Source organism: Amphibalanus amphitrite, unplaced genomic scaffold, assembly GCF_019059575.1.
Source record: "Amphibalanus amphitrite isolate SeventyFive unplaced genomic scaffold, NRLGWU_Aamphi_draft 001076F_arrow, whole genome shotgun sequence".
NCBI lineage: Eukaryota > Metazoa > Arthropoda > Thecostraca > Balanomorpha > Balanidae > Amphibalanus > Amphibalanus amphitrite.
Window position 1 is genome coordinate 146,984 of NW_024882570.1, and position 27,984 is coordinate 174,967.

Below are 27,984 nucleotides of genomic sequence, written 5' to 3' on the forward strand. Positions count from 1 at the left end.
ACATATAAAGAACTTTGAAATTGCTTGATAACTGTAGATTTGGTGAGCGTTTCAAGATTGCATGTTTTTTGCTTATTTTTGCTCGAACATGACCTCAATTTGACCTCAATAACTCCTGACCTAAGGTGACCTAAGACTTGAAATTTGGTGTGAAGGTGTCAAATTGATGCCCGGGGAGGTACTGAAAATTTGGCGGCGCTGCGCGCCGCCGTTTTCTTGCTATTCAGGAAAAACCACAGGGGGGGGGGGCAAAATGGCCCCCCCCAACGGGGCGAGGGTTAAGATTCATGAATGGGTGAGGAGAGGTATCCGTCGGGCTGTGTTAACGAATCCAATCGAATCGCAAAGTCAGTTTCTTCCTAGGACAATTAAATAGTCGTGAGAGATGCATGCTGACTAAGCTATCTAATGCTATCTAAGCTAGCGTTTTGGCCTGACCTGTGCCCTGACCCGTGACCTGACCCGTGACCTCCCCCAGGTGGGTCGTCCTCTGGAGCTGGACACTGACGGCATCTGGTGCATCCTGCCGGCCTCCTTCCCCGAGAACTACGTCATCAAGACGACCAACCCCAAGAAGGCCAAGGTCACCATCAGCTTCCCGAACGCGGTGCTCAACCTGATGGTGAAGGTGGGTTCCGACAGTCTGCCGTTGGGCTGACCAAGCGTCCGACCGGGCTGTTAAGGTGTCAGTCGGACGCTGAGTTGGGAGTGTGCGGGTCGCAGTAGGGAACTTGGCGGCCTTACTTGGTGGGATGAGTATCAGAAACAGCAATGGTATAACCCGCTACGAGTCAAACATGATGTGCCAACATTCTTTCAAGGTCTGGCTCCGTTGTAATGATATGGTGTGAACGACAATTTATTCTGCTCCCTCAGGATCACTTTACCAACGACCAGTACCACGATCTGGCTGACGCCCAGTCTCTGAGCTACACCGTGCGGGAGGAGAACTCCATCTTCTTCGAGGTACACACGCTCATATACCGATGTATCGGTGGCTGGTGATTTCACATGTATGACATTTGTATTTTCTTATTTATAATGGCGAGGGTCCCCTTGTCTGGGGTTCCCTTGTTCCCTCTCCTCCCGGACTAAGGCTCTAATATGTCACCCTCAGGTGGACGGACCCTACCTGGCCATGGTGCTACCCGCCTCAAAGGAGGAGGGCAAGAAACTAAAGAAACGCTACGCCGTCTTCAACTTCGACGGATCGCTGGCAGAGCTGAAAGGGTAAGTCAGCTTTTTGTGTCTGATCGATCAACACACTGGTACACTTTTTCGATTTTATGCGACTGCCTGTAATTTTGAACTACTCTACTTAAAATGCTCACACGGCTCACTATTACTCCAGTCAATACTCTATCACTACCCTATTTCTCCGCACCTGCAGTTTCGAGGTGAAGCGTCGTGGCGAGCTGCAGCTCATCAAGATCTTCCAGTCGTCCGTGTTCGAGGCATTCCTCAAAGGCTCCACTCTGGAGCAGGTGTATGAGAGTGTGGCCAAGATCGCCGACTACTGGCTGGACGTGCTCTACAGCAAGGTACGCACCGGCTGGCTGTGTTGGCTTGGTGGTGGTGATGTAGTGATGAATCTCCAGACGGATAACGAGTCTCGGAGGGGCGGGGGAGGGGGAGGACGGGCGAGGACGGGGCACTTCGTTGACCCTCACAGTAACAGTATAACTCGTATCGCTCGTCATAACTTAGAGTCTCTTCGTGTCTTCCATGACCCCTCGACCTGCATCAACGAGCGCAGCGGTTACTGAAGCCCTCTCCCCCCCCCCCGCACTTCCCCTACCCGCCTGTTCTCAGGGCGCCAACATGCCGGACTCTGAGCTATTTGAGCTGATTGCCGAGAACCGCAGCATGTCGCGCAGTCTGGCCGATTACGGTGCCCAAAAGTCCACCTCGATCAGCACAGCCCGGCGGCTGGCTGAGTTTCTCGGGGACGAGATTGTCAAGGAGGCCGGCCTGGCTTGCCAGTACATCATCAGCAAGAAACCCGAGGGGGCGCCGGTGACTGAGAGGTAACGAGAGAAAGACGGAGAGTGGGCGGGGGATAAGTCGAGGAGGCTGGGGAGTGGGGAGTCTACGTAGCGACGAGCGGTGTTTTGGCGTTCCTTTTTCTTATGTGATGAGATCAGGAGGGAACTCCAGGCTAAGAAGAAATTTAAGATTGAATAGTAGTACCTTTTAAATGTAGATTTACAACGCAATCAGCACAATGTTTGACGCGGGTGAAGACGTGAGATAGGGAATAGACAGTTGTACACAGCTGCTGTGTGCATTGCCCCTCTGATTTCTGACAACACGCACCCTCCCTTTCCTCCAGGGCGGTGCCTCTGGCGATTTTCCAGGCCGAGCCGAGTGTGAAGCGCCACTATCTGCGGCGCTGGCTCAAGGACTCGTCGCTGAAGGATTTCGACATTCGTCAGATCCTGGACTGGAGTTACTACATCGAGCGGCTGGGCGGCACCATTCAGAAGATCATCACCATTCCGGCCGCCCTGCAGGGGGTGAGTCCGGTCACGTGACTGGCCAGTCCTGCTGCCGGGCAGGTGGTAGGCGACATCGCTTGATAGAATGTCCCGATAGTGGATTTGGTAAATAATACTGATAGACTGAAGCGATTTATTTATTTTTGTATTGTTGCTATCGCCGAGGATGATTCGTATCAAAGTCGTTACGATAAGCCTTTGAAATCAACTAGGAATGTCCGGTACGGCAATTTTTATTAACGCTGCCGTCCAAAGCCAAAACACCGTATGGGTCATTTTTTCCGAAACATGGTTTTTGATACCAGGACAATCCATTTTTGATGCTGCGTTTAGCTGTACCATTTATAGTTTTATATAGAAAACATATTTTTTATTATATCCGATAAGGTATTATGGCTTTTGTGTATAAACCATGAATTAGCTACTTAGTTCTACCAAAATGCCGTATGGAGTGTGATTGTGAAATTACCCAGTTGTTTAAAGTCGTCAACTACTGCCAAAACACCGTATCACAGCGATGTGGTCTTTTGGCCTTGGCGGACGCTGAACCTATGCCACTCTCATGCCACCGTTTCACGTGCGATGCGGTCTTCTGGCTTTGATTTCGAACGAGGTTTCCGACAAAACCAGTGAAAAAACACCGTATTGACTGATATGCGGTATTTTGGCATCGGTTGGTGTCGGTAACTCTCGATCACCTTGAAATGCCCTCTTTTAGCACGAATGATTCAACGTGTTTAGGAAATAAGCTACCCAATATGGAATTCATGACAAAATTGACGGCTAATAATGATAACGACATAATTTTTAGAGGAATAATATTTAAAGATGTAAGCCGTTAGAGCAATACCTGCCAGACTGTCGTGTGGGCGAAGTGGCTCAGATCGAGCCTGCTTTGAATGCAGCAAACAGGCGGTCCACCTCACTTGACACTTCAGGCAAGGAAGCCAGTGGCGAATATCGAAGAGAGGCCGATCGTGATTGGGTTGATGACGGGGTGACGGTGTCAGTATGATGAAAGAGGTGATGATACATAAGATTAGGTCTAGCCATGCTCCTTCGTCCCTGGGTTACGGGTCTTCAACTGAACAGTGTGACAATGTCAGAGAACACCCGCAGCGTCAGAAAGGACTGTTATCAAGTGGTGTCCGTTTGCATCGTCTGGGACGATGGATGTAGCCGGACGTTGAACTGGTGGAGGTATCTGGTATTTACTTTTTGCTTGCAACTTATGTCTTTCACACAGTCCAAAAGTGGACGCTGATGAATGTTGTTCAGTGTTCAGTGTGCAATCGAACCACCTCACAATCCAGACTGACGCTAAAGTCGATCTAACCTGAAAACACCGGCATGGACGCCGATGTCGTAGCCGTGCCAGGTAAGTTAACCCAAAACTGAATCAGAAATCAGTTGGTTTCGGAGCATGTGAAGGCGGCCGGTGAACGCTTGAATATGCGTGGAACTCAGACTTTCCAATAACTAGAAGATGGCAAAACCTGCGTTGCTTCATTTAATTATTTCTAGCGCCGTCTTTTTCTCGTAGCAAATTTGTAGAAAAGCCCGATGTATGCAATAAACGTTCGCCCTCTCGCCTGCCTTCAGTCTCCGACTCTCCGGCATCAAACACATTCTGCTCTCCCCTTTGTACAGGGTGATTTTTTTTTTACTTGTTAAAAAGTACTGAGGTTTAGTGGCGTCAAAATGCAAATATATATTGTAAAATTATATACCAGCATGACGAGCATTCTGGGACATTTTGATTTCATGCAGACACGATGTGAGGGAACGTCCATCGTGTATTTTACTTGTGCTTGAAGTTACCCCCTCTCTCACCGACACGAATCAGCCCGCCTGAGCACGTGTTGAACAGCACCATGGACTCCCGTGCTCATTAGGCGGACTGAAAAGGTTCCTATCACCCATTTTCAGCTCTGCCAGATATTTCCTATGTTTTCTTGTTATATCTGCCATACCTGGGTCCAAAAACTAGAAGTCTAGAAAGGGCAGGTCGAGGATTTTGCTACTGGCGGCCCTGGTGGTGTCTGATTCGCTGTTTTTGTTTCTCCCTGAAGACTGATTCTTCAGAGGATGCACATACGCCAGATGGACCGTTTGAAGGTTATTTATGACTACAAGCTTGTTCGTGCATTATTTAACGTCTTTCTGAGGTATCCCCTTGATGATCGTATGCTTCGAACTGCCTCAATGCTTCAAAATCATCGTTTTGTGTCGTTCCTTACTGAACGGCGGTGGACCATGCGTGCCCGATTGGTGGGACATTTTCAGGCTCCATTGGGGCCGAGGCCTTCGGTTAAAAGGGACAAATCATGACACCATACAAAATGTCCCAGATTTATCTATCATGTGCATTGCTTTTTTGCACAAGATTTTTCGATTTAGGGAGCACCATTGACGTTAACTTTTTAAGTTAAAAAAAAAAATCACCCTGTAGACTGTATGAAAGTCCTCAGTTTCAAGCAAAAAGTGACACAGCCACGTCCAGATACCTCCACCATTTCAACGTCCGGCTACATCCATCGTCCCAGACGTTGCAAACGGACACCACTTGATAACAGTCCTTTCTGACGCTGCGGGTGTTCTCTGACATTGTCACACTGTTCAGTTGAAGACCCGTAACCCAGGGACGAAGGAGCATGGCTAGACCTAATCTTATGTATCATCACCTCTTTCATCATACTGACACCGTCACCCCGTCATCAACCCAATCACGATCGGCCTCTCTTCGATATTCGCCACTGGGTTCCTTGCCTGAAGTGTCAAGTGAGGTGGACCGCCTGTTTGCTGCATTCAAAGCAGGCTCGTTCTGAGCCACTTCGCCCACACGACAGTCTGGCAGGTATTGCTGAAATGCCTTAGACCCTAGAACATTCCCCTAATAACTCGTGAATTTTGTCGCGAACTCCGTTAGACCCGCCTATTTCCTACACATTATGCAGCATCGATGATTCCGAATGCTGGCAATTGTCGATGGATCATTTCATCATGTAAACTGTATGCTTCAGCTTAACCGTAACTTGGAGGTCATCCAAGCCAAAACACCGTATTGGGGCATAAAACGCGATACGGTGTTTTTGCTTCGCGAAAAGGCACAAAATTTACATACAAACCAAGCCAAAACACCATATCGAATGCTAAGTTAAATGATAATGATTATTATGAAATTTGAATAAATGTATCAATTCTGCAAGATCAGACAATTCTAATGGTCTTTTTCCTATCACCGAATGTTGATTCCTTCACATAGAAATCACACCTCAAAGTAACAAAACTTAAAATCGTTCTCCTGTAAAATTTGAAAAACCTGGGATACGGTGTTTTGGCTTTGGACGGCAGAACGCTCGTTTTCGCCCGATCGCCACGGAACCTCACTCACTGTGTTCGTCACCGCATGTCTCGTGCCTCCACCCCCTTGCGAACTCCTTACCCCCCCCCCCCGTCTCCGGCAGGTGCCGAACCCGGTACCCCGTGTCCAGCACCCCGACTGGCTGCACAAGAGGATGATCGAGAAAAACGACACGCTCAAACAGCGCAAAATCTCGGACATGTTCCGCGCCGGGCCGGCGCCGCCGCAGCAGCCGCGGGAGCCACGGGACGGTGGTGGCGAGACGGTAGGTGGGCTGGTGGGGAGACAGTACGACGAGGATTGTGGGGAACCGGTAGGCGGGTTATTGCCAGGAATGTGTGAGGGACTAGTGGGATACGGTAATGAGGTTTGTATACTAGTCTTATTGTTGATGCGGATAGTGCGAGTCTAATTTCCTTGTTTGATCGGTGAAATACCCCGTCATTGATATTGACAATATTAATCGTCAACAAAAAAGACTACACCGTCGATGAAAAAAAGAAATGAAATGTGAAAGCGAAGGTTTAGGCTAGGCTTCAGTTGTGTTCGCATTTCACCTGAGCAGCGCTCTCCAATTGTTGATGCGGATTGCGGATACTCCTCGTAACTCTCGTCGCACAGTGACTTTTTCTATCAAGTTAGCACCCCATCTGACCCCTCCGTTCGCTCCCTCTGCAGGATGGTGCGCCGTGCGGTGACATTGAGGACCTGGGCGGCCCGTCCTCAGCCGGCCCCACCGGTAACCGGCCGATGGTCACCAAACGGAAACGGGCCGCGTCCGGTACTGACGCCGCCGAGCTGACACAGAACTGGCGCGTGACGCTCGGATCGCCGCCCACCATGGGTGACAATAAGGTAAGGCCGAGTGACACGACCGCCGGAATGGGTCAGGGGTCAGAAATTCGGTCGGCAGTGACACGGAAATTGTGACTACATATATAAGGTTTTGACTGTAAGACTGACAGACAAGATTGTAGTGCAGGCCGTTTGTTTGTGACCATTTGATGAGTTAACTGGTTTTGGCCTTGTCCTTATCATTCACTTGTCATTCAATCGCCAATTTTCTTGATGCTCACTTCTGATTTTCAAATGCCGATATTCAGTTCTCCTGTGACACCGTCCAGCGGAGATGTTTTGCGGCACAGCCGCCTTAGCTCAGGGGCAGAGCACTTGTCTCGTAAACAAGGGGTCGTGAGTTCGATTCTCACAGGCGGCATTTTGCGTGGTGCCGGTCGGTTTCTTCGTGGTTTTCGTGCGCCGTCAAGTCCGAGCACGACGATAACGTTTTCGTCAGACGTGTGTGGTATTTTATGCTCTTGCTCTTGATGTCTCAGTTTTGACTACCTTGCTAAAGCACACTGTTATTTGGTCATTCACTCTTCACGATAAGCTCCACTGCCTGTCCACGGTAGCCTGCCGTAACCGCCTTGCAGTCACCATGTTCCCTGAGCCTCCCCATTCCCCCCCCCCCCATTCCCCAGGAGTCGATGCTCGCCTGGCTGGCGTTCCACAAGCGCAAGTGGGCTATACAGCGTCGGCAGCGTCAGGAGCGGCAGAAGCGGGCGCGCGTGGCGGCCGGCGGCGGAGAGCTGCCCCTGGTCACCTCTGTGGCGGGCGGGGGCGGTGGGCCGCGGGCCACCACCCTGGGCGGCTTCCTGCGCCGGGCGCAGCGCACCGTACTCGACACACCCTGGCAGCTGATCCAGGTAGTGCCCACGGGCACGGCCGGCCTGTACCGGCTCTGGTGTCTAGTCGGCGGCGACCTGCACCTCATCAAGCTGGTGGTGCCGCGCATTTTCTACGTGAACCAGCGCACGGCCAAGCCGAGCTCAGAGGGCGAGCTGTGGCGCCGGTGTGTGAAGACGCTGCCGCGCTCTCACCCGGTGTACCATCTGTACGAATACGCCGTACCGGAGGACGTGTACCGGGAGCACAGCAAGTGAGTGCCGCCGCAGGGAGGGGAGGGTCCCTGACTCCCTGCACCCTAGCCTCATGCCCAGTGAGTGACCCAGCTGCTCATTGAGGGCACCCACACTCCGGCCCATACGCTTCCCACTGAATGGTGCTGTGTCGTCACATGGAAGGTTTAGGGTTGCAAAGGCATTATAATGATACAAACAATTCCGGATGTACCTAATCAACATGCATTAATTATGACAATTAACAAAATGAAAATGACATATTTGACGTCATTCTCGGGTGCGTGACGTCGCCAACCGTGACGCCATCTCTGTCCGTCAGCGAACTAATGGCGAACCTGTCTGCGCCTGACATCGAGGGCATCTACGAGACCCAGCTGCCGGCCCTGTTCAGAATCGTCTCCCAGCTCGGCTGTGTCGTGCAGGTGAGGATTAACTGGTCTGTGTGGGTCTGTGTGGTCGGTCTAACTTACCAGGCAGTGGGCTCGAGTACAGTCAGACTAATGGCATCGGTCGGCCTCGTTTTATTATCAGTTTCTTCCCGACACCTGGTGTTCTCCATTTCGGTTGCTGGTTGGCCTGTGGTTCCACCGTCAGCTGCCAAACTCCTCTGACTGACTACCCTCCATTCTCCCCCACAGGTGGACCCTCGGTTCCACCGTCAGCTCTCAGCAGCCGAGACGGACACGTTCGAGCTGAACCACCTGATGTTTACACCGGTCAACCAGTACCGGTACTTGGAGTCGGGCAGCTGTCGGCACCTGTTCCTCTACCAGTACCGCAGCGGACAGCGCGCCCTTTTCGGACTGTTCATGCCGCCGGCCGGCCGCGCGCTGGTCGTGCTGGTCAACACGGAACGCTCCAATCAGATGCCCAACCTGCGCACCCTGTACGCCGCCGAACGAGACGGAAAGTGAGTGTGCGAGGGAAGAGAGGTGACTGTGAGGGCTGGGAAGGGAACTAGGGAAGTGGCAGAGTTCCGACGGCATTTGCACCTTTGGAGTAGTAAATGACAGTTGAGTATGGCTAATATGAATTTTGAATGAAATAGGTCAATGTGATGTTTTTTTCGTGAAGGATTCAGCTAAGATGCTTTTACAGTGAAAATGTCAGATTAAAGTTAAATATGTTGATAAAGTGATTTCTGAATTTTGCATGGCATCTCTCCTTAGCTCCTTGACCCTGCTGAACTCTGTGGACAGTTTGTGACTGTGGTTTCTCGCTCTGACCTCTGCGTCCCCTCAGGCTATCGCGCGGCACGCCGGCCGACTCTCTGCCGCCGGAGGAGCTCAGCTTCCAGATTCAGCTGGAGACCACCGAGCAGGCGGCCTACCGGTCTCTGACGCGCGCTCTGCAGGCCTACAAGGACGAGAAGCGCGGCCCGACCGTCATCGCCGTACAGTCCTACCTCGGTGGGTGGGCTGCATTCTCTGGGGGGGCATGGGTAGGGCAGGGGAGAGCTCTGGTGGTCAGTGGTTGGCGTTGTGATACGCATACAATACAGGTGCCAATATCCAATACATTCAGGGTGACCCGAAAGGCAAACTGATAGCCAGCATTTATCGCGATTTTGGGCCCCGATGACCACTGTAGTCCGGGCGCCCAAAAACCCCAATTCATCATCATCATCATCATCATCATTATCGCGATTTTCGGCTCAGTGTGATTACTTGTTTCTTGACGTTGTTACTTAATCGGCGCTATTATGTCCTTCGCTTCCTTTAGGCAATAATACCACTCCTATAATTGGTACCTCTTACCGTTGAGTGAGTTTGTTGGACCTAACAGAGTTAAACGCGCGAACTCCTGTCCCTCCTTAATCTGACCCCTGCCCTCCCTCCGGCAGAGTTTGGCGCGCTGTACAGCGTGCTGCCGATCGCCGGCGACTTTCCTCTGGCACCGATCCATGTGGCCGACTCTGACCAGCTGTTTGCCGGCCTGGAGTGGCAGCGGGTGGGCGCTCGCGCCATGCTGCGCCACTTCCTCAACTCGCCGGTCATACTGGAGACCACCATACAGCAGTGCAGGTGAGCGACCGCGGTGAGGGACCAAGTGGCTATAGTGGGATACCTTATGACTTTCTGGTGCAGAACGAAAGAACTGTGGTGGGCAACGTGGTTTGAACGTTTGATGTGAAAGGTAACACACCGGAAGACGAAATGAAAAATAATTTTGATTTTTGGGCAATTTGCATATTTGATACTAATGCTGACTGCATTTCGCCATGGCGTTTCTTATCGTCCGTTGCTTCAGACAGCATATCTGCTTTAAAAAAAAAAATCACGGGCTCGCATTGCTCCACCACCAGCTCTGCTGTGCGGCGTTGACATTACCCATCCGGCTCCTGTCACAGGTACTTCCACGTGCCGGTGGGTAACCTGCCGGCCGACGCCACCCTGTTTGGTGAGGACCTGTTCTACGCGCGTCACCTGCGTAAACACAACCACGTGCTGTGGGCGTCACCGACAGAGCGACCCGACCTCGGCGGCAAGGAGGCCGACGATCAGCGGTCAGTCTGGCGGGGGTCAGCGGAGGGTCAGGGGTCAGAACGGTGTGGCTTAAGAGGAGGGTCAGTAGGCGGGGGTGGGCAGAACTCAGCCTGACGGAGCTCGAATGATAAGCCACTCTAGGTGGTTACAGTGTGCATTTGTGCATGCTTCTTTCGTTTTGTTTCTTTCGTGTTATTCCGTGCTAGATTGTGAGAGCTGTGTTAATTGATATATCGGTTGACCGGTAACGCTTACGTCCTGTCCTTGCCTCTGAACCTCACAGACTGCAGGTTTATTACCCATGTCACATTTGAGAGACTGCAGCTGGTGACCTGACCTGCCCCATGCCTCTCGTGTCGCAGACTGCTGAGTCCTGACAGGGTGAACAGTGACCTAAACCTCTGATCCCTGCCTCTGCATCTCAGATTGCTGACCTCTACCCCCTTGTCAGACCGCTGACCCCTGACCCCGTATCACAGGCTGCTGATCGAGGGCGAGGAGCTGAGCCGGTCAGACATCAACTGCTCCGGCGCGTACGAGACCATCTGCCTGGAGCTGGATGTGGAGAGCCTGGCTCCCACCGCCATCCTGCAGTCGCAGCACATCAGCGAGGCAGAGGGTAAGGAAGGAGACACTTCGAGACTTCGACCCTTTTTAAATTGTGTGATACATTTCTTCGAGCCTTGAAGCATTAAAGCATTCAGGCGTGTAATTTACTTCGTAACACTAACCATATATCATTCTTCACCTACCTACTCCCATGCCCTGATGCTTCTTATCTATGTCTCAGCGGCTGTCCCCTAACGCTGACAACTCAATATCCTAGCATATTGTGCGCCATATAGATTGATCGCCGCTATGCTTCTTACCCATGGCTCTTAATTTTCCTTGCGCAACAATCCGGCAGCCTTGCATAATTTCCTCTCGATTATCCGGTGACGTCCTCCACTTTTAACACACCTTCCCTGCCGACCATCTCGACAGGCATCAGCTCGTACGTGGCGTTCGACGCGGCGCCGCAGGTCTCGCTGGAGGAGATGCTGGCGGGACAGACGCCGCAGATGGCCTCCTATGACGAGTCGGTCCTCAGCTACGGCGCATTCAAGGTGAGCGACTGGATGGATAAGCCAGTACAAGGCATTGTATTAAATGTTTCGAAATGGGAGTAGTTTTATATGAACTGAGGTGTAGCCATTAGACACTGTATTTTAGACCAGCAAGTCTTCGGGGGTGTCAGCTAGCGTTGCCGTTGTTTCCTTTTTCCACAATGTCGACAGGGTTCTTTCTAACATGACAGCCGATCTGACCCGTGTCAGGTTCTGAGGGCGATGGTCCACTCGCTACTACTGGACGTCACACAGCATCAGAACGTGTTCGCCGACTACCAGATGGTTCACCTGTACCGGTAAGCGCTCATCACTGACATTAGGGAAGGGGAGGAGGGGTTGGGAGCTGATGGGGGGGGGGGGGGGTGACGCAGCATCAAACGTGTTCGCCGACTACCAGATGGTCCACCTGTACCGGTGAGCGCTCAGTGATCTACATAGTTAGACAGTGGACGAGTACTCACCGCGCATGCTATCGCGCTACGTTAATCAATTGGAAAAAAATCATTCTCGTTTTATTTCGTTAGTTTTTCCTTTCATTGTGCAGTGCCTTCGCTCCTGCTGACGCTTCGTGTTTTCTCCAGGTGGCTGAGGAGTCCCAACTCTCTGATGTACGATCCGGCGCTGAAGAAGATCCTGCACGTGGTGATGAAGAAGCTGTTCCTCCAGGTGAGCCCAGCCGGGTCTGGTGCCCTTAAGATGACGCCATTGGTGCATGAAAGGATATTTACAGAGCGGATCATGATTGATAAGGATTGTGATTTGTCAAGTTTGACTACTTCGGTGACTGGTTTATTTGACTTCCTCATTATCATCAAGACTAAATATACGTCCTGTCTCAGTGACAACCCAGCATATTCTGTGTTGCCGATTTTCATGCGGCGGATGGTTCTGCTACATATTATCTTTTCATTGTGCTGACACTGCCTCCTTGCCCTCTCATCCCTCCAGCTGATCTCGGAGCTGAAGCGACTCGGTGCCGTCATTGTCTACGCCAACTTCAACAAGATCATAGTGTGTACGAAGAAGCGCACGGTGCCGGACGCGCTGGCCTACATGGACTACGTGTTGGGCTCGGTGCGCTCCAAGGAGCTGTTCCAGGGAATGGAGATCACGTATGCCCACTGCTGGGAGTACCTGCTGTGGCTGGACCCGGTAGGTGGCGCGGTGGTACTGCCGTCAGGGAGGGGTGGGGGCGGAAATAGTTTGAGCTGTGATGACGGCTACATGGATGGTTGTTGGGGCGGTGTGTGTATGATAGAAACGTTTTCGTATGTTAGAAACCTTTTCGTTTCGTTTCGACCTTTTTGTTATATTTTGACACTGTTTCCGTTTCATGCAATGTTGAGAATATGGCGCGCTCTTGGTAATGGTAATTATCGTTGATTTTGTGCCAAGCTGCACAGCCGCCTGCTGATTTAAGTCGCTTCGCAAGGTCTTGCAGTGCCAAATTTTCTTTTGAGTTGTTCTGAGCCCCGCCATGATAGCTCACCCGACTGGACCATCATTTGACCGTTGTTGCTCGGCTCTGTGTTCACCAGGCCAACTTTGGCGGCGTGCGGGGCGTGCTGCCCAAGACGACCGCGTCCTTGGAGGGCGAGGACGGCCGGCAGTCCTCAGAGGACGCGGCGCCGCAGTCGGAGGACGTCGCGCTGGCCGACACAGAGGACGACGATGAGGGGGTGAGCGTAGAGGGATGTTCCCGCATTGGTCATGTCATCAGCATTATTAGCTTAGGTACGAGACGCTACAAGAAGCGTGTGCAGTTCAAAGCTTTCCCATCTTTTGCTGACTTGACAAATTTTCCCAAAATCCCTAAAATGTGGTCTAGCCCACAACCATTCGGTGTGACATGGCTACCTTCTAGAGGTCTGGAAGCTCATCATTCGTCTGTCTGGCTGTCCCCCGCTTCCAGTTTTGACCGTCCCCTCTTTTTTTTTTGTCCAGCTGGCCGTGGAGATGTCGTGGAACATGAGCCACTACCTGCCGGAGGAGGGCGCCTGCCAGGCCAACTTTGCCACCATCGTGGCCAGCTACATCTCGGCCGTGTACCAGCAGATCGCCGCTGAGGTGGACGCCCTCACGCCCGGTCAGTGACGGGGGATAGAGCTGGGGGAGGTGTCCGGGGGGGGGGAGACTGGACTGGGAGGCTTCGAGGACTTCAGACAGACAGGACAGGACCGTGAGAGTTTCATCACGGGTCACGGCCTATGGTCGGGGTAGGCAGAGCAGAGCTGGAGTGTATGTCACTGGTCAGCAGAGTAAGACAGGACAGGGCACTTGGGGGTCTGTGCTTTCAGCCCCTCACCCCACCAGAGTCATCTGATGACCCTGACCTCTGACCTCAGGTCGCACCCCGGTGCGCCGGCGGGTCCCCTGTCAGCCCCCTCCCCCTGTTGACCCTGACCTGAGACCTCTGACCCCAGGTCGGACCCCGGTGCGCCGGCGGGTCTCCAGCCAGCCACAGGCCAAGTTCCAGGATGCTGTCGAGTTCGCCAAGAACCTCATCACCGGGGAGATGGCTCAGAAACTGTTCATGTAAGTGACACTGCTTTGGGAATGGCGGTGGCTGAGTGATTGTTAACGGGGCCCGCTTTTCATTCAGACAGCCGAGCTTCAGCCGGCGTTATCCGATATCGGAAACAGCGGACTGAGCTGTTGTGAGGTCGTACCATTCTTGTCCAATCAGCAGATGCGCTCTAGCATCCCTGAACCTAGCCTTGATTATATGCAATCCACGGAATTTGCTTTACCTCGATATCATCCGCCGGCATAATTAGTTGACTGAGTCGCCGTTTAACCTAGCCTGAATGCAGAGTCTAGCCATGAGCTGTAAACTGGCATATCTCGGGTGACCTGAGCTGACTTGACTGGCCGACAGGATCACGCAGAAGATGCAGAGGAAGCTGCACTCGACGCGCGGCGCCGAGCCGAACCCACTGTTCCCTCAGCTACCCGGCTCGCACCTCCTGCTGCAGAACCCGGCGCTCGAGTTCGTCAAGGCCATCTGCAAGGTAGGTCGAGCGTAGCCGCAGTTCCGTGGACAATATAATTGGCGAAAATGTAACGCAAGCACCAGAATTAGCACCGCTCCTTGCTCAAAATGTACCAATGTCATTCAGAATTGTCCGTCAATAGCCGTGTTTCTCACGCACAGATAATATCCTTGAAAACCATTCACTATCTACCATAATGTTTTGCGGTCCAGCTAGATGAAATGCCGTCAAATTCTTCTGACTGCTCCATTTACCTCCACTCTCCTCTCCTCCTCTCTGTCCGCCAGGTGCTCTCGCTCGACCAGCACGTGGAAGCCGAGGTGACCAAGCTGCGCCGTGACCTGCTGAAACTGATCGGGGTGGGCGAGTTTAGCCCCGAGGCCGAGTGGGTGGACCCGTGCGTCTCCCACGTGCTGCCTGAGGTCATCTGTAAGGCGTGCAACCACTGCCGCGACGTGGACCTCTGTCAGGATACGCATGTGTCCGAGAGCGGGGGAAGGTGAGCACGCACTGACAGCGGTTCCTGCATTCTTGCTGTTATGGTTGTTAAATTGTCCTCACTCCCCCGTCTCTATCAAGCCATTTTCGTGTGACTCTGATAGGTTGTGCGCGTTGCCGACGGCTGATGTCCCGTCAGTCTGCGTACATTTGTGATAGGCCGAGCGGGCTATAGCCCGCGGAGAACGATTGTGTATACTACGATTATGTATCATGTCTCCGATTATGTCGTCTACGATTATGTATCATCTTGCTGCCCCTCCCTCGTACTCTTGCCCGTCACACGCCGCCATGACTCCCGTCTGTGAGTGTTCTGTATGTGGTTACCCTTCTTACCGACACCTCTCCGTCTTCACCCCCACCCGCAGGCCGTGCTGGCAGTGTCCCCTCTGTGAGACGCCCTACGACCAGCACGAGATCGAGCACGCGCTGCTGGCCGTCCTCCAGAGGAGCCTGGTGGCGTTCGTACTGCAGGATCTGCAGTGTGTCAAGTGCAAACAGGTAAGGCGCTGGGCCTCCGGGTCCGGGATCGATCGACGGAGGATGGGTTTTGGCCATGATACTGGTTGGTGGTTTTGATCATGATTATGGAAATGGTTGAGTCTTTGTAAGGTGACAGGTTGTAGATCGAAACTTCGATTATTGGTTGCACCCTGCACTGGTCCCCTAGTTATAGTCTGTTGATGCCGGTCATATATTATTGGGTTATCTGTGCCTCCATCGGCATCTGATTGGTTGCACTCAGCCGATGACATTGGTTACACCCAGCTGAGACGCCGCCCCCTGATTGGCCCGCAGGTGAAGCAGCTGAACATGTCGGCCATCTGCGAGTGTGCCGGCGAGTACCGCGGTCTGGAGAGCCGAACCCATCTCATCAGTCGGCTGCGGGTCTTCCGGAACATTGCCCAGTCGTTTGATATGCCCATTCTGCTGGAGCATGTCGGCTGGACGCTGCAGCACTGCAGCGCCGCCTAGCGGGTGATTGGTAGACTGAGAGCGCCGTTGTGGTCGCTAGATGTCAGTGGCCGTGATGATTGATGTCCCAGCTTGAGATGCCTGTGTGTCAATGCGCCTTTTGAGTCATTGTCACTTATGCAGAAGTCTTTTTGTGACTTCAACGATGTAGTTGAAGGCATTTTGTGGTCTGAATGGCCTTTCACCGAATGTGATGTAATCTTTTACAGGAGTGTTGATTCATTTTGTCAACGCTACCTGCGTGTCTAATGCGGTGTATGACGTATGTTGTTTGTTCTCATATACAAACCGTTTTCTAATGACTCGGACCTTTATGACTGGGGCGGATTGATATTTGGGGCTGTGGAAGTGCGGCGCATATAATTGATGGGTTGGGAGAAAAGTGGAAACCCTTGCTTAGTCTTTCGGAATCATACGTGACGTGTCTAAATCCAAGGTCAAAGGCCGCTTGGGGCCAGCCATGCTCTCCGAGGGCCCTACGCAGGTATTTGACGACTATCTGAGGACTTCATGTAGCTTATGAGACGTGCAATCTTTAGTGAAAGTGCAGAACGAGCGCAGACAGCGGGGACGGAAGCAGACGGAGTCCGCTAAACTTCACATCAACTCTCGATGTGAAGTCATTTGATTTGGTACAGTTTTTTACGCTGAATGCATTTCGATAAGTCTTGCTGTTTTATGAAACTTCAACACTAAAAGTAAAATTTTGAATGATAAACAGTTTTGAAAGGGACCCTCCCACCTTCAAAAAAGTTTATGAATTGGCATGAAAGTGATGTCGCTCGGTTCAGAAAGAGCGAAAACGAATATCTACCAAATTTCATCGAAAAATATTCACCGGTTTTCAAGATATTAGACTTTTACTTTTGTTTACTTTTTGGGATCTCCGCTGTTCCTAGCGACTTTATTTAGAAGTGCGGCATTTGTTGCGCGCAACGCAGCATATACCAACGCGTGCTACAAAACGTTTTAGTCAAACATTTAAAAATCGTTAGATATCTGCGCTGACGTCACACATTCAGAGGGGTATTCCTATGCATTAGCCCCTCTGAATCAAAATGCTGCAATTTTGAAATTCAATCTTTCCGATTTAAGGCATTTCTCAATGTTGTGAGTGCCGAAACCGGTAATTGTGGGCCAGGGACCCCATTTTGGCTATCTCAACTCAAATCTAATGTTAAGGTGGGAGGGTCCCTTTGAAAAGCGGTGGTATGGGTATCATTTTTATACAAATTTGATTTAGTGCCGGTGTTTCTCTTGGAACAAATCCTTGGAACAAATACAAAACTGATTTCGCGCCATTTTTCATAATTTATGCGCGGCATTTTCGGTGCGAAGCTCAGCGTGACCGGGGGGTACGCTCCGGCTGTTTAGCATTACGAAAAGTGGTGACAGACGTTTGTGGAGGATTGTCGACGAACTCTTGTTCCGCGAGCAGCACTCACGCGCTAGCGGAAAATTCACCAATCAGCGCTCGGCAGTGCTCGACGCTGATTGGCCCGACGCTCGTGACGAAATTGCGGGGGACCGCAGTTATTCTCTATGGACCCGAATAGGCTTTTGGATTTCGGAGGGGTTTCTTTAAGATTATATGCTGTTTCGAGCTGTTTTCGAGTTGAAATATATTTCTTATGACTGTTAGCTATATAATGGCACCATAAAATCATGATTTTAATTAATATTACCGATGTAATATCGGCCGAAAAGACATGCTGTCTTGGCACGGACTGCCCTGCGGCTGATGTGGGGCCACTAGTGCCAGCGTATGGTAATAATGGGCTGAAGAAGGGTTATTGGAGACTCTTAGAGCCCCACCAGGATTCAGTATAGGGTCATCAGAGGCCGGGAACGTCCATCAGGGGTCTGAGTAGGCCTGCCATAGGGGCATACATGACACATCATGGAACATGGGTCAATCTAGATCCATTAGGGGTCGTTGAAGGGCCATCATTTTTCAGCGTGGGCCCGCAATTACCTCTGATGGGCATGCCGTGCCCCGATGGACTAACGTTGGCCTCCGATAAACCATCACCAGCCCCTGATAGGTCTACAAAGCCCCCTGCTGGGTCTAAATTGGTCACTGATATGCCCAAATGGGTCACTGAGAAACCCGTACAACATCCCCTGACTGCACCTGATGGACCAATGCCGTCCCCTCATGGGCCCACCACGGCTCTTGAATGGCCTCTTCAAGTCCCTGAAGCACCTTTATTGGCCTAAATGGACCCCTGATTGGCTTATGTGGTCCCTAATGGTCCCATATGGCCCCCATGAGCCCTCAATTCGTCCCGAGACAGCCTTACATTATATGCCACCGACCCCTGGTAGGCCTGCACTGGACCCACTGGGCCTATACCGACCCATAAAGGGCCCATGTCGAGCCCTCATGGGCCTCCGATGACCACACGCCGGCATGTGTGGCCCCATCAGCAGTGGTCCGTCTATCCCATGTACTTACGGTCTTTTTGGCCGATGTGACACCGATAGTATATAGAAATGTCATGATTAAATGTCGTTATTATATAGTCAAAGGTCACGGAAAGAATATCCAAGCTCAAAAATGGCCTCAAAACCAACAAAAACTGATACAAATCCCCTTCAAAAGTCATAAGTCAATGAAACGCCATAGGGGAGTAGCTGTAGTCCCCCACAATTTCGTCACGAGCATCGGGCCAATCAGCGTTGAGTATTTCCGAACGCCGATTGGTCGATTTCCGCTAGCTTGTAAATGCTGCTTGCGCATATAGTCTTGAACAAGTGAGGGTCGCGGCAACTAAATATTGCTTGTCACCACTTTTTCTTCGGGAGCGTTCTACCTGGTTTATATAGCCTTGAGCGTGACGGACGGACGACGGTAATTTTCCACGCATTCTTCCGAGGGCTGGGAGTTGTTTCGGATATTTTCGGTAAGTGCATTGCTTTTTTTGTTAGTAGAGAAGCACATAAAAGCGGTTGAAGGACGTAATACTTTGTTGTTGTCATTTTTATTAATTTTAACGATTTGTATCGCATCAAGCATGAGGAATTGACAAAAGTAAAACTAAATTTTACAGTTTGCACCATTAATGGTAATGCTTGCTTTTTTGCATTTATTTTCATATATCTCAGTTTTTTTGACGCTGCATATGAATTGTGTTGTGCTATGCTGTAGGAACGTGCCCGAGCCCCGACACGTGCCTTACTTATCTATCCTACGTAAATTTGACAGTGACTGTTGCTGTAGGCAGTTGGTTTGGCTCTAGCATTGCCACTGGCGACTGCCTAAGCACACTCATACAAACACCTCTGTGCAGGTCCGGTGGCGGTGCCTGCACTGTGATAGTTTGCACTTTGCAGCACCATTTTAAAGAGACAGATTGCAGGTTTGCTCCTAAAGCATGCCAGTGGTCACTGGACTGGCAGATTCAGGGGGATGGGGCATCTTGCGCAAATGCACGTCCCCACATGCAGGGCTGGAACTCAGCATTTTTTTAAATAATTGTGCCACATTTGGCAAGGAATCCAAACCCAGTGAGTTTTCAAATTTTGATAAATCAGTAGGGGTATAACCCCGCCATTCAGCATCCAAGATTTGAAGAATTCAGGGAGATTTGAAGATGCCTTTTCTGGATCAGCCTGTGCCAGTGGTAGTGGCACATGGCAAGGAAGTCACTGTGCCTGTTCTTCTTGTCAAGATAAGTTTCTTTGTTAAATGATACAGAGTACAGAATGCCTTCAATTAGGGGAACTGTTTAGTGTTTACTGTGGTAGTTAATGGCATCACACGTGTTCATGCTTATATAACAACAGCATTTAGGACAGGCTAGGCAGGACATGGAGTTCTTTTGTATTACAATCTCCCTGATTTTGTTTCAGCATTCAGGTCATTCAACTGAACAATGTCTGCTCGGGGAAAAGGAGGTGTGTATGTTACCTTATGCTAATTTAAGTCTGGCAAATCTAAGAAAGGATGAAGACAAAGCTCCTAAATCACTTTGCCTGTGGTTTGACTGCTGCAAATGTAGAGTTCAGAAAAAAATTGCCTGAAAAGTTGTGGCGGAAATGTTCTTAGGAGGCAATATAAAGGCACATGCATCAGTGGCTGCTGCTCTTTGTGTCCCTTCTTTCATTTATTTGCCAGACTGTAATGAACAATGAGTCTAGCCCAAATTGATGCCCCAACTGTCAATTGATGTCAGCACATGCATGAAAGGTGTGCCATCATAAAATGCACTGCAATAGCTAATGATTGATTCTTGACTGAGTGTTGTGTGATCCATGTATTCTTCCATCATCACTGCCTGCTTGCCAGGCTTGCCAACTCAGATTTTGTTACATGACCCACACAGGAAAGTCCAAGGACAAGCAGAAGTCTCGTTCATCGCGAGCGGGTCTCCAGTTCCCCGTGGGCCGCATTCACCGTCTGTTGCGCAAGGGTAACTATGCCGAGCGCGTCGGTGCCGGTGCCCCCGTGTACCTGGCTGCCGTTATGGAATACCTGGCCGCTGAGGTGCTCGAGCTGGCCGGCAACGCGGCTCGTGACAACAAGAAGGCCAGGTAAGGATATCATATGATTGTTGTGCATGTGTGTAACCCATCGTTTGCAGTGAACACGTCACATTGCAGTTATGATGTTTGTGATCATTGATAAGTTCTGTTTTGTATTCACTATTCAACATTCATTGCATTGAAATGTGCCAGTTGTTTAAGCTGTCTTTCAGTATGTTATGGTGTTGTTAGTGTCAAGTCTGTCCCTAAATACTTGCTCGTGTTTGGCAGGATCATCCCCCGGCACCTGCAGCTGGCCATCCGTAACGACGAGGAGCTGAACAAGCTCCTGTCGGGCGTGACGATCGCCGAGGGTGGTGTGTTGCCCAACATCCAGGCCGTGCTGCTGCCCAAGAAGACCGAGTCGGGCCCCAAGAGCAAGGGCCAGAGTCAGGAGTACTGATCGGGGAACGGGTTCCGTGCCATGGCGGGAGGGTGGGGAGGGATTCGCTCTGTGGGGTTTTACGGGGCTACTGTTCTTTTGTTAAATAAACGATGACTTTGTGAGATATTTGTGTGTCTGAAGAGCGACTGGCGCCGCTGTCGTCTTGTTGAGGAAGCTCTGGTGTGAAGGGCTTCGGCCAGATGTCTCTCCCGTCTGGTATAAAGAGGCCCGAGCCCCTGTCCGGAAAAAGTACCTATTTTCGTAAATGGCTCCTCACAAGCAAACAGCCAGCAGGCTGTATTTTTTATTTGGGCAGGGAATGTTTGAGGCATTGTGTTTATAAATATTTGAGAAGCTGTCATAGTATTGTTTCGATTAGTTGATTCATTTGTTCATGATATTTAACACTCAAGCTTTAATGTTTCGTTGAGTCGATCAGATGAGTTGACCCGTTTCCTGCCGGGGATCGAACATCCCCAAAAACTTGCATGAATTTGTAAGGAAAACATTTGAAATAGGTACCTGCTTTTAAGTGGCAAAAGAGATTTTGCTTTAATTTTCTTATGTTTCATGTAAAAGACGGTAAGCCTTTGTGGCACCCCGTGTCATGCACCTTTTCGGCGTGCGTGAAAATGTCATAGGTCATCCAAGGTCAGGTCATGCTAGTCGCTCAGTCCTCAACTCACTCTCAGAAGATGCTAGCCTAGCTACGACGGCCCGATTGTTTTGTAGCTTGCTGCTGCTGATAGATGAACAGGGTGAGTGAAACAGTTATCTGTGATTTTTATCTCTATGACCGGAACGAAAATCAGTTTTGCGACCACTTCATCATAAGGATAGCAAGCAATATTATGCCTGGAAGACTGGTCATTTAAGCACATTCAAATATCGTTTCAAGCATGTGCTGTATTGCATATGGTCATATAAGTGCTTTTGCATTGTTTAAAACTGAAATGTTCGCCTGTTTCAGGACTTGACGTCACCTACGCTTATAATGACTTTTTAACGAAAAGTACTTCGGAGATGCTCCGGGGCACAGCACATTTACAGAACATTCATAGAAACCGTGCGTGATAAGCGCCTGTCCGTGATATCCGCTCGGCCGCGTCTCGGCGGTGCGCGGGCGGAGGCGGTCCGTCGCCGGCGCCGGGTGCTATCGGTCGGCTCCCGTGCCGCGGCTGCCGCCGCCCGACGGAGCCGTCAGTAGCGGGCCTCCGTCGAGCGCGAGCGGCGGCGGGGCGGTGAGCGGAGAGACAGCAGTGGTGCGGAGAATACAGACTGAACGTCGCAGCGGCCGGGCAGCTCTGCGGTCCTGAAGGCGTGAGTGGAAAGCCAGTTGGGTGTTGGCTGGGACGAGAGTGTGGTAGTGGGTGGGGTTTGGGTTTTGGGCACTTGTTCAATATTCATACAGAATGTTTTTACTAACTGTACGTGTCGTGGGAGGGGCTGTTTTCGTGTTTGTTGGTCTTGAGTGTCTGTGTCCTGTGTGTCTTTATGTAAACGAGGCCGCCTTTATGTATTTGTAGGCGTGGGTGTGTCGACGTGTCGGTCTGGTCTGCCGGTAGGCATGTCGGTTTGCTCGCTAAGGTCTCTGCATTTGTCTGTCCATCTTTCCATCTTTCTACCGTATGCACTGGCGGATCCAGCTGTGCATTTTTTTGTGGAGTTGGCAGCTCGGGTCCGTCAGTTGCTGTGCGACAACAAAAAGGCTGTTCCGACACAAATCAACAATTTACCGTATCGGGGAATATAGCAAATGGGACACCTGAGGGTCTCGTCCCATACGCCACCTGGATTCGCCAGTGCCTTATGCCTGTGTATTATTAATGTGTGTCTGCTAGTCAGTATGCTTGTGTATAAATAGGGATGCACGTCTGTTTGTCCGCGTGTTTGCGTGCGCACGGTAAACAGCGGCGGTCGGCATGTGTGCGGTAAATAGGGAAGCCCTTCCTCGGCGGCGGGCTCACCGCCGGTCCCGTTTCCCGGCTCCGGTCAAGTCGCGTCCCTCGGAGTAGAAAGTGAACGCCGGCGGCGCCGTTTGATGGCCCGATGACCCCTCAATCGGTCGATAGTTCCTACCCACCGCAGCGCGCGACAAATGACCCCTGGCGCCACCGACACGGTCAACGGATGGCCGGCGCCGACAGTTCAATTCGACAGCGCATCCGACCAGCTGGGTCGCTGAGCGGCCAATGCTGGATGCGGGCTAGCGCGGGCGTTGCAACCTGGTTGACCAGTGCGGGATTGTGGAGCTCCCTGCTGTTCAGAGCACTGCTGTTTTTTCCCTCGCCTGCGATACGGTTCTCAAAAGAGCTTAAAGAATAGGGATATAAAAAGACAGGCCCGAGGCATTATGTAATCTTATCGATGGATGGCGTATCTCTTACTATCTGCACATGGTAACTGCAGGATCATTGTCCGTTCTGAGCTGATGGATTGGCCGCCGGCGGTAGGCTCCGTGCCATTTTTGTCCATCTCTCGGTCACTCTAGTCATTGAGCCTCGGCTGCCATGTAGCCTCTAGCACCTACATGTCACGGGATGATTCTGGTGGGACAGAGTTTGGACATGTATTGCTAGGTTAACGGCCTGCTATTCTGACACTTCGTAGTGACTTTTTAGGTTTTCTTTTTATTCTCTTGCTTTTACCCAAAAGTAATTTTTTATCAATACATCAAGTTATGAGGGCGCAGACCTCAGTTCGTGTTTCACGAAGGCGCTTATTATAAGCGCCGTCGTGTATTATAATTTGCCAACCATATGGTGATTTCCTGATCAAAGGAATTCCGGTCCCTTTTAAATCAGGCAATTAAATCGTCGGGCGCTCGCTATTGATCAACGTTCTCCCTTGCGATTCGATGAAAGAACAGGAATACTTGAACTTACTGTAAATTTTATTTTAATAAACCGTTCAAACATTGAAAGTCTCAAGCCTGTTGAAACACTTCAATGATATGGACAAAATGGTGAACTATGAATGCGACAAAATGTTTCCTATAAAGTGCGACTGCACCGCAGGGGGTTTTATGTTGCGGCCTGCGAATACATTTTTGAATGTGTGGAAGGGTCAAGGAAGTCGTCTTCAGGTGCCTCTCCATTGTACTCGTATCCACTACTACAATGCTTTCAATCTGGGCCGCCTTTTATGTTGCATAGCTGCCGCGGACCTCTGATCTCTGGACTGACCGAACCAGACGCCTGATTCGACCCACTGGGCCCAACATTGATTACCGGTCCTCCGAACCAAGCCCAGACATCCGGGTGGGTCTACCAACCCGAAGGCGAACACTGACCTCGTGGTCTACCGAACAAGAACATCGCCTTCTCAGAGCCCAGACCCAGCAAACCAAACTGTGACCCCTGCCCCCTGGACCTACCAGACCAACCTTGACCCTAGACTGACCTGACCCTGGGCGCCCCGCTGACCTGTTGACCGCTTCCGCTGCGATGCACTGTATTGAGCGTGCGTTGCTGGCGGGGGGGGGGGGGGGGGGCAGGTGCTGGCGGTGGCTCCCTCCCGACCTGCCGCTGTCCCGCTGCACAGCCGGCCGCGGGGGCCGTGCAGCCCTCCGATATATCGATTGCCGCGCCGCACCACCGCACTGTAGCCCCGCCACGTCTGGTGTTGTATTCCCAGCGGGAGGCGTGCAGTGCCGAGTCCTGGATGGGCGACCTGCACCGCGGGTTGGTGTCGAGAGGTGCAGGGGGCCGATGGAGCGGGAGTTGTTTGGTCAGGGACAGGGTCAGCCGGTACGCATGCTGATCGTGGGGTCCATAGTTTGGTCTGTGAATGTCTGGACATGAACTGTGGTGCCGCCCGGAGCCCATCTCATGCATGAACAATAAGAACATCCACTATGGAAGATCGACATTTTATTATCTCGATTTTGTTTACCCATGGTTGGACGCGCAATTTTGTATTCCAGTTAATCCGACTGTCATTTATGTGCATGTCGGCATACCTAATGAAATGATCAAATGCGCTACCAAGTAATGGACTTTGGAATTTGGATACTTATCAGAGAATAGATACCTACGATCGATGCAATGCATTACAGGAATTTATTTATGCATGTTCATGCCTCCTGTACACTTGCTGTTCCCACTCACAGAATGGCACTCGGGGTTGTGTTGAGAAATTGTAACGGGAATAGATCAATCTACGATTACCCGATGTGTAGGTAGGTTATTCAGCAGCGCTCGGTTACTTATGTAGGTAAACGACTATGTCCGTAACCGTAAGCTGTAGGCATTCGGAAAGAACCCGTTCCTTTTGGCGGCCCCGTGACAGGAATGTTATTTGTTTGCAAAAGTTCATCGCAAGAAACGATAGCAAGCGTTGTTATCTACATCGTACTCGGACTTAGGTATGCACTTGCCCTCAATCGGCACGCATGGTCCAACTCAACACCTATGCGCCAACTGAGATACCGTTCCGTATTAGTCACGCCTGTGGCCGTATCAAGTGAAATCAAATACTGCCGTGCAGCTACATTCCAAGAACTTCCCCAACGAGATATGCGGAACAGTTCACACTATAGGGCTGCTCCCACAAGCTAGCCATAAAACCTTTGACGCGCTGTCATTGGAGCCAGTAAATATAACACCGGGAGGCATCCTCCCAGAGACCAATGGGTGGTGACCGTAAATATTTAATCCGTCAGAGAAATTTTAATGACTTTCTGTATCCGCAGCCAAAACGATGCCCAAACCGACGGGATAAGCTGGCAGTTGAGAGCTGCCAATAGGTGCATGTCCAATTCCATTCTCTCCCGAGTTTCGGGACTATACGTAATACATTGTGGGTCTAAACAGGGTGTCCTCGACAATGCTTCTGACCATGCGTTATGCCCCCACCGTGCTCCCCTCGGTAATTGATGGGAGTATGCCTAATGCCTATACGTGCTCGGCTCGTCGATGAAGTCGAACTCTCGCACCCACCCACCATAGTGTCTCCACTGGGAGCTGCCCGGGCTAGCTGCCAGCCCCTGGGTCAACAGTGCACTACTCAGAACTGATAGCACAGTCAACACCTGCGGACAAACATTACATCTTCGCCGAGTGGCCAACATGTCCGCACACAGGACCAGAGTGACTGGGTCCATCGCGACCACTCGGTCCATCATATTGAGGAGTAGCGAGTCGGAAAAGGCTTAGATGAGCTCAGCAGGAGTTGCTAAATCAAGTGAAATACAACATGACATTCCTAGACCGACGTCCTGATCTGACCGGACTTTAACCCGCGCCCCACTGGGGTCTGTGTATAACACGCCCTACTGGGGGGGGGGGGCTATTCATAGCCCCCCCCCCCTCCTAACTCCGAAACTACTGGGCCGATCGTCAAAATTCAAACGGCTTCTGATAGCCCCGGAAAAACTGTCGAACGAAACCTAATTTCATTGACCTCGAGGTCACCGATGACATCACAGGTCAGGTCAAAGTAAAAATTATTAGCATTTTGGCTTGTGCACATTTTGGGCTCTGGGCGCCGTCTTACAAGTCAGAGCAGGCTCATTTTTGGCTTACACACTCCTGAACAGATGCTCTAGATACATTGAGGGTACCAAACTTGTACTTTGATTTTCAGGTCAGGGTCAGGTCATCACAGGTCACGAAAATATTATACCATGCGTCGGTCACGTGACACATGTTTTATGGTCCATTTAGGCCATAGATTTCGAATTTGATGTCGTCTGTGTCATTCGAGGTCATTTTGAGTCGAATTCAGCTTAGGTCAGGTCACTTTCAGGTCAAAAAGGTCAAATTTTGAAATTAAAATTTTTCAACAAAAAAGGTGTCTATTGGATGCAGTTTGAGCTCAGGAACACGATGGTGCCATTTATATTGGTGTACGATGTCAAATACGTACTGAAAATTGATTTGAAAAATTAATAATTGTGAATTTTTTGCAATAATGCGTATAACTTGGCCATTTTTGAAGATATTTAGCTAAAACTTGCTAGAGTTAGTCATCATCATGCGTTGTGTCACGTATATTCCGGTTTTTTTCGAAAAGTCAACTTTTTGAAAAAAAAATATAAAAATATAAATTTTGAATATTATTATATAACATTTTCGAAATTTTCAAAATTTTGAAAATTCGAGATAGCAGTTTGATAGCGCAGTCAATTTTGAGTCCTTTCATGCAAAGAAATTGGATCTAGCTTAAAAACTGAGCTCTTGGGAGCGATTGCCGTGGTTCAATGTTTTGCGTCGAAATCGGACGAACATGACGTCACTCTGACGTCATTTCCGGCCGACCTATGGTAGCTACGAAGTTTAAATTTTGACACAAGGTGTCAAATTGATGCAGCCGTAGGTACTGAAAGTTTGGCGTCGATCCGTCAAGCGGTTTGGAAGTTATTGCAGAAAAACGGGAGGGGGGGGGGCTATAAATAGCCAGTGGGGCGCGGGTTAAATCGGCCTTAAGCCAAGATCATTCGACGGACTGGACAAAACAAATGCGACATACCTACTTCTATGTAATTTGTTGCGTTCTTCTTGAGATAAGGTACTCTCTACCCATCTATTTTTTAAATCATCACGGCCCGCACCCTCTTTTTCCTCGAAGCCCATCTCAGATATAGGCATCAGTGATGTACCCACTTACATTCACGGACGACTTATCAGCACTCTGCTGGTACAGATCGTATGTGACAGTGGCGCCGATGGCCGTCCCATTGCGCCGCTGCACCCGTCACCGTCGTGGATCAGCCGCCAGCGCCAGCTATCGGAGGCGGAGCCGGACATGACGTATCCCGGTCCTGACCTCTGGATGGACATTGGAGCGTAGTCTCGAACAGTTCTGACCGGTCTTTGATGTGGCTATTGCGGATCAGCATTCATGGTCCTGACCTTATGAATGGCTATTGAAGAATGAAGCACGCCAGTCGCCATTCCTGAGTCCTGACCACTGCGCTCTGGTGGCATTGAAACTTATCGGACTTCTAGACCTGACCCCTGACTTCCGCCGAGGAGGAGAGAGGAAGGAAATGTGAAAATGTCCCACTATTCCGGTACGCTCATCCTGCCGTCCAGTGTATCCAGTATCCATCGACCCGGCGGTTCAACAATAAATGATTATCTGTGATGTCAAATCCGCAGTGACCCGACCATCGAGCCTCCTGGGGTCATTCAACGCTCAGTGATCTGAGCTCGCGCGGTACTTTTAGGCTCGATAGATTCCCATCGCCCAGTCGTCTTTAGCTTAGATTTTCGTTCACCGTCA

The 27,984-nt window shown here is 50.7% G+C and overlaps 3 protein-coding genes and 1 non-coding gene across 6 annotated transcripts in view; all 4 read left to right on the forward strand.

Moving 5' to 3' along the window:
• LOC122369823 (DNA polymerase epsilon catalytic subunit A-like) overlaps positions 1-16,148 on the forward strand; it is a 48,739-nt gene extending 32,591 nt beyond the window's left edge. Inside the window, exons 20-45 of one of the 2 annotated variants that reach the window (XM_043344879.1) lie at positions 479-628; positions 877-966; positions 1,118-1,230; positions 1,391-1,541; positions 1,813-2,027; positions 2,333-2,516; positions 5,966-6,127; positions 6,541-6,717; positions 7,344-7,801; positions 8,104-8,206; positions 8,423-8,694; positions 9,027-9,193; positions 9,628-9,808; positions 10,135-10,290; positions 10,750-10,889; positions 11,255-11,376; positions 11,587-11,675; positions 11,961-12,045; positions 12,328-12,531; positions 12,918-13,058; positions 13,324-13,465; positions 13,803-13,914; positions 14,258-14,390; positions 14,660-14,871; positions 15,239-15,371; positions 15,669-16,148. In XM_043344879.1, the coding sequence (XP_043200814.1) occupies positions 479-628; positions 877-966; positions 1,118-1,230; positions 1,391-1,541; positions 1,813-2,027; positions 2,333-2,516; positions 5,966-6,127; positions 6,541-6,717; positions 7,344-7,801; positions 8,104-8,206; positions 8,423-8,694; positions 9,027-9,193; positions 9,628-9,808; positions 10,135-10,290; positions 10,750-10,889; positions 11,255-11,376; positions 11,587-11,675; positions 11,961-12,045; positions 12,328-12,531; positions 12,918-13,058; positions 13,324-13,465; positions 13,803-13,914; positions 14,258-14,390; positions 14,660-14,871; positions 15,239-15,371; positions 15,669-15,845 (4,269 nt within the window). In that variant the 3' untranslated portion in view covers positions 15,846-16,148. The remainder of the gene's footprint in view (positions 1-478; positions 629-876; positions 967-1,117; positions 1,231-1,390; positions 1,542-1,812; positions 2,028-2,332; positions 2,517-5,965; positions 6,128-6,540; positions 6,718-7,343; positions 7,802-8,103; positions 8,207-8,422; positions 8,695-9,026; positions 9,194-9,627; positions 9,809-10,134; positions 10,291-10,749; positions 10,890-11,254; positions 11,377-11,586; positions 11,676-11,960; positions 12,046-12,327; positions 12,532-12,917; positions 13,059-13,323; positions 13,466-13,802; positions 13,915-14,257; positions 14,391-14,659; positions 14,872-15,238; positions 15,372-15,668) is intronic. The other variant, XM_043344880.1, reaches the window with a different exon arrangement.
• Positions 7,007-7,078, forward strand: Trnat-cgu. The gene has a single exon. It is a non-coding gene; the product is annotated as a tRNA-Thr (tRNA).
• Positions 16,149-18,679: 2,531 nt separating the features above from the next.
• Positions 18,680-20,881, forward strand: LOC122369820 (histone H2A-like). Its single transcript, XM_043344863.1, has 4 exons — positions 18,680-18,751; positions 19,701-19,745; positions 20,174-20,381; positions 20,604-20,881. Exons 2-4 carry the CDS (start codon positions 19,724-19,726, stop codon positions 20,773-20,775), a joined length of 402 nt encoding a protein of 133 aa, XP_043200798.1. The 5' UTR covers positions 18,680-18,751; positions 19,701-19,723; the 3' UTR covers positions 20,776-20,881.
• An 846-nt stretch (positions 20,882-21,727) lies between these two features.
• The window catches only part of LOC122369821 (cGMP-dependent 3',5'-cyclic phosphodiesterase-like), a 79,119-nt gene continuing 72,862 nt past the window's right edge, over positions 21,728-27,984 (forward strand). The window contains exon 1 of one of the 2 annotated variants that reach the window (XM_043344866.1): positions 21,728-22,077. The gene's annotated coding sequence lies outside the window, so the exon portion shown is untranslated. The remainder of the gene's footprint in view (positions 22,078-27,984) is intronic. The other variant, XM_043344868.1, reaches the window with a different exon arrangement.

Coding starts and splice junctions, on each gene's coding strand:
- LOC122369820 (XM_043344863.1), top strand. CDS start 19,724: ATGTCTGCTCGGGGAAAAGGAG. Junction 19,746..20,173: donor GTCTGCTCGGGGAAAAGGAG/GTGTGTATGTTA, acceptor TGACCCACACAG/GAAAGTCCAAGGACAAGCAG. Junction 20,382..20,603: donor CGTGACAACAAGAAGGCCAG/GTAAGGATATCA, acceptor CGTGTTTGGCAG/GATCATCCCCCGGCACCTGC.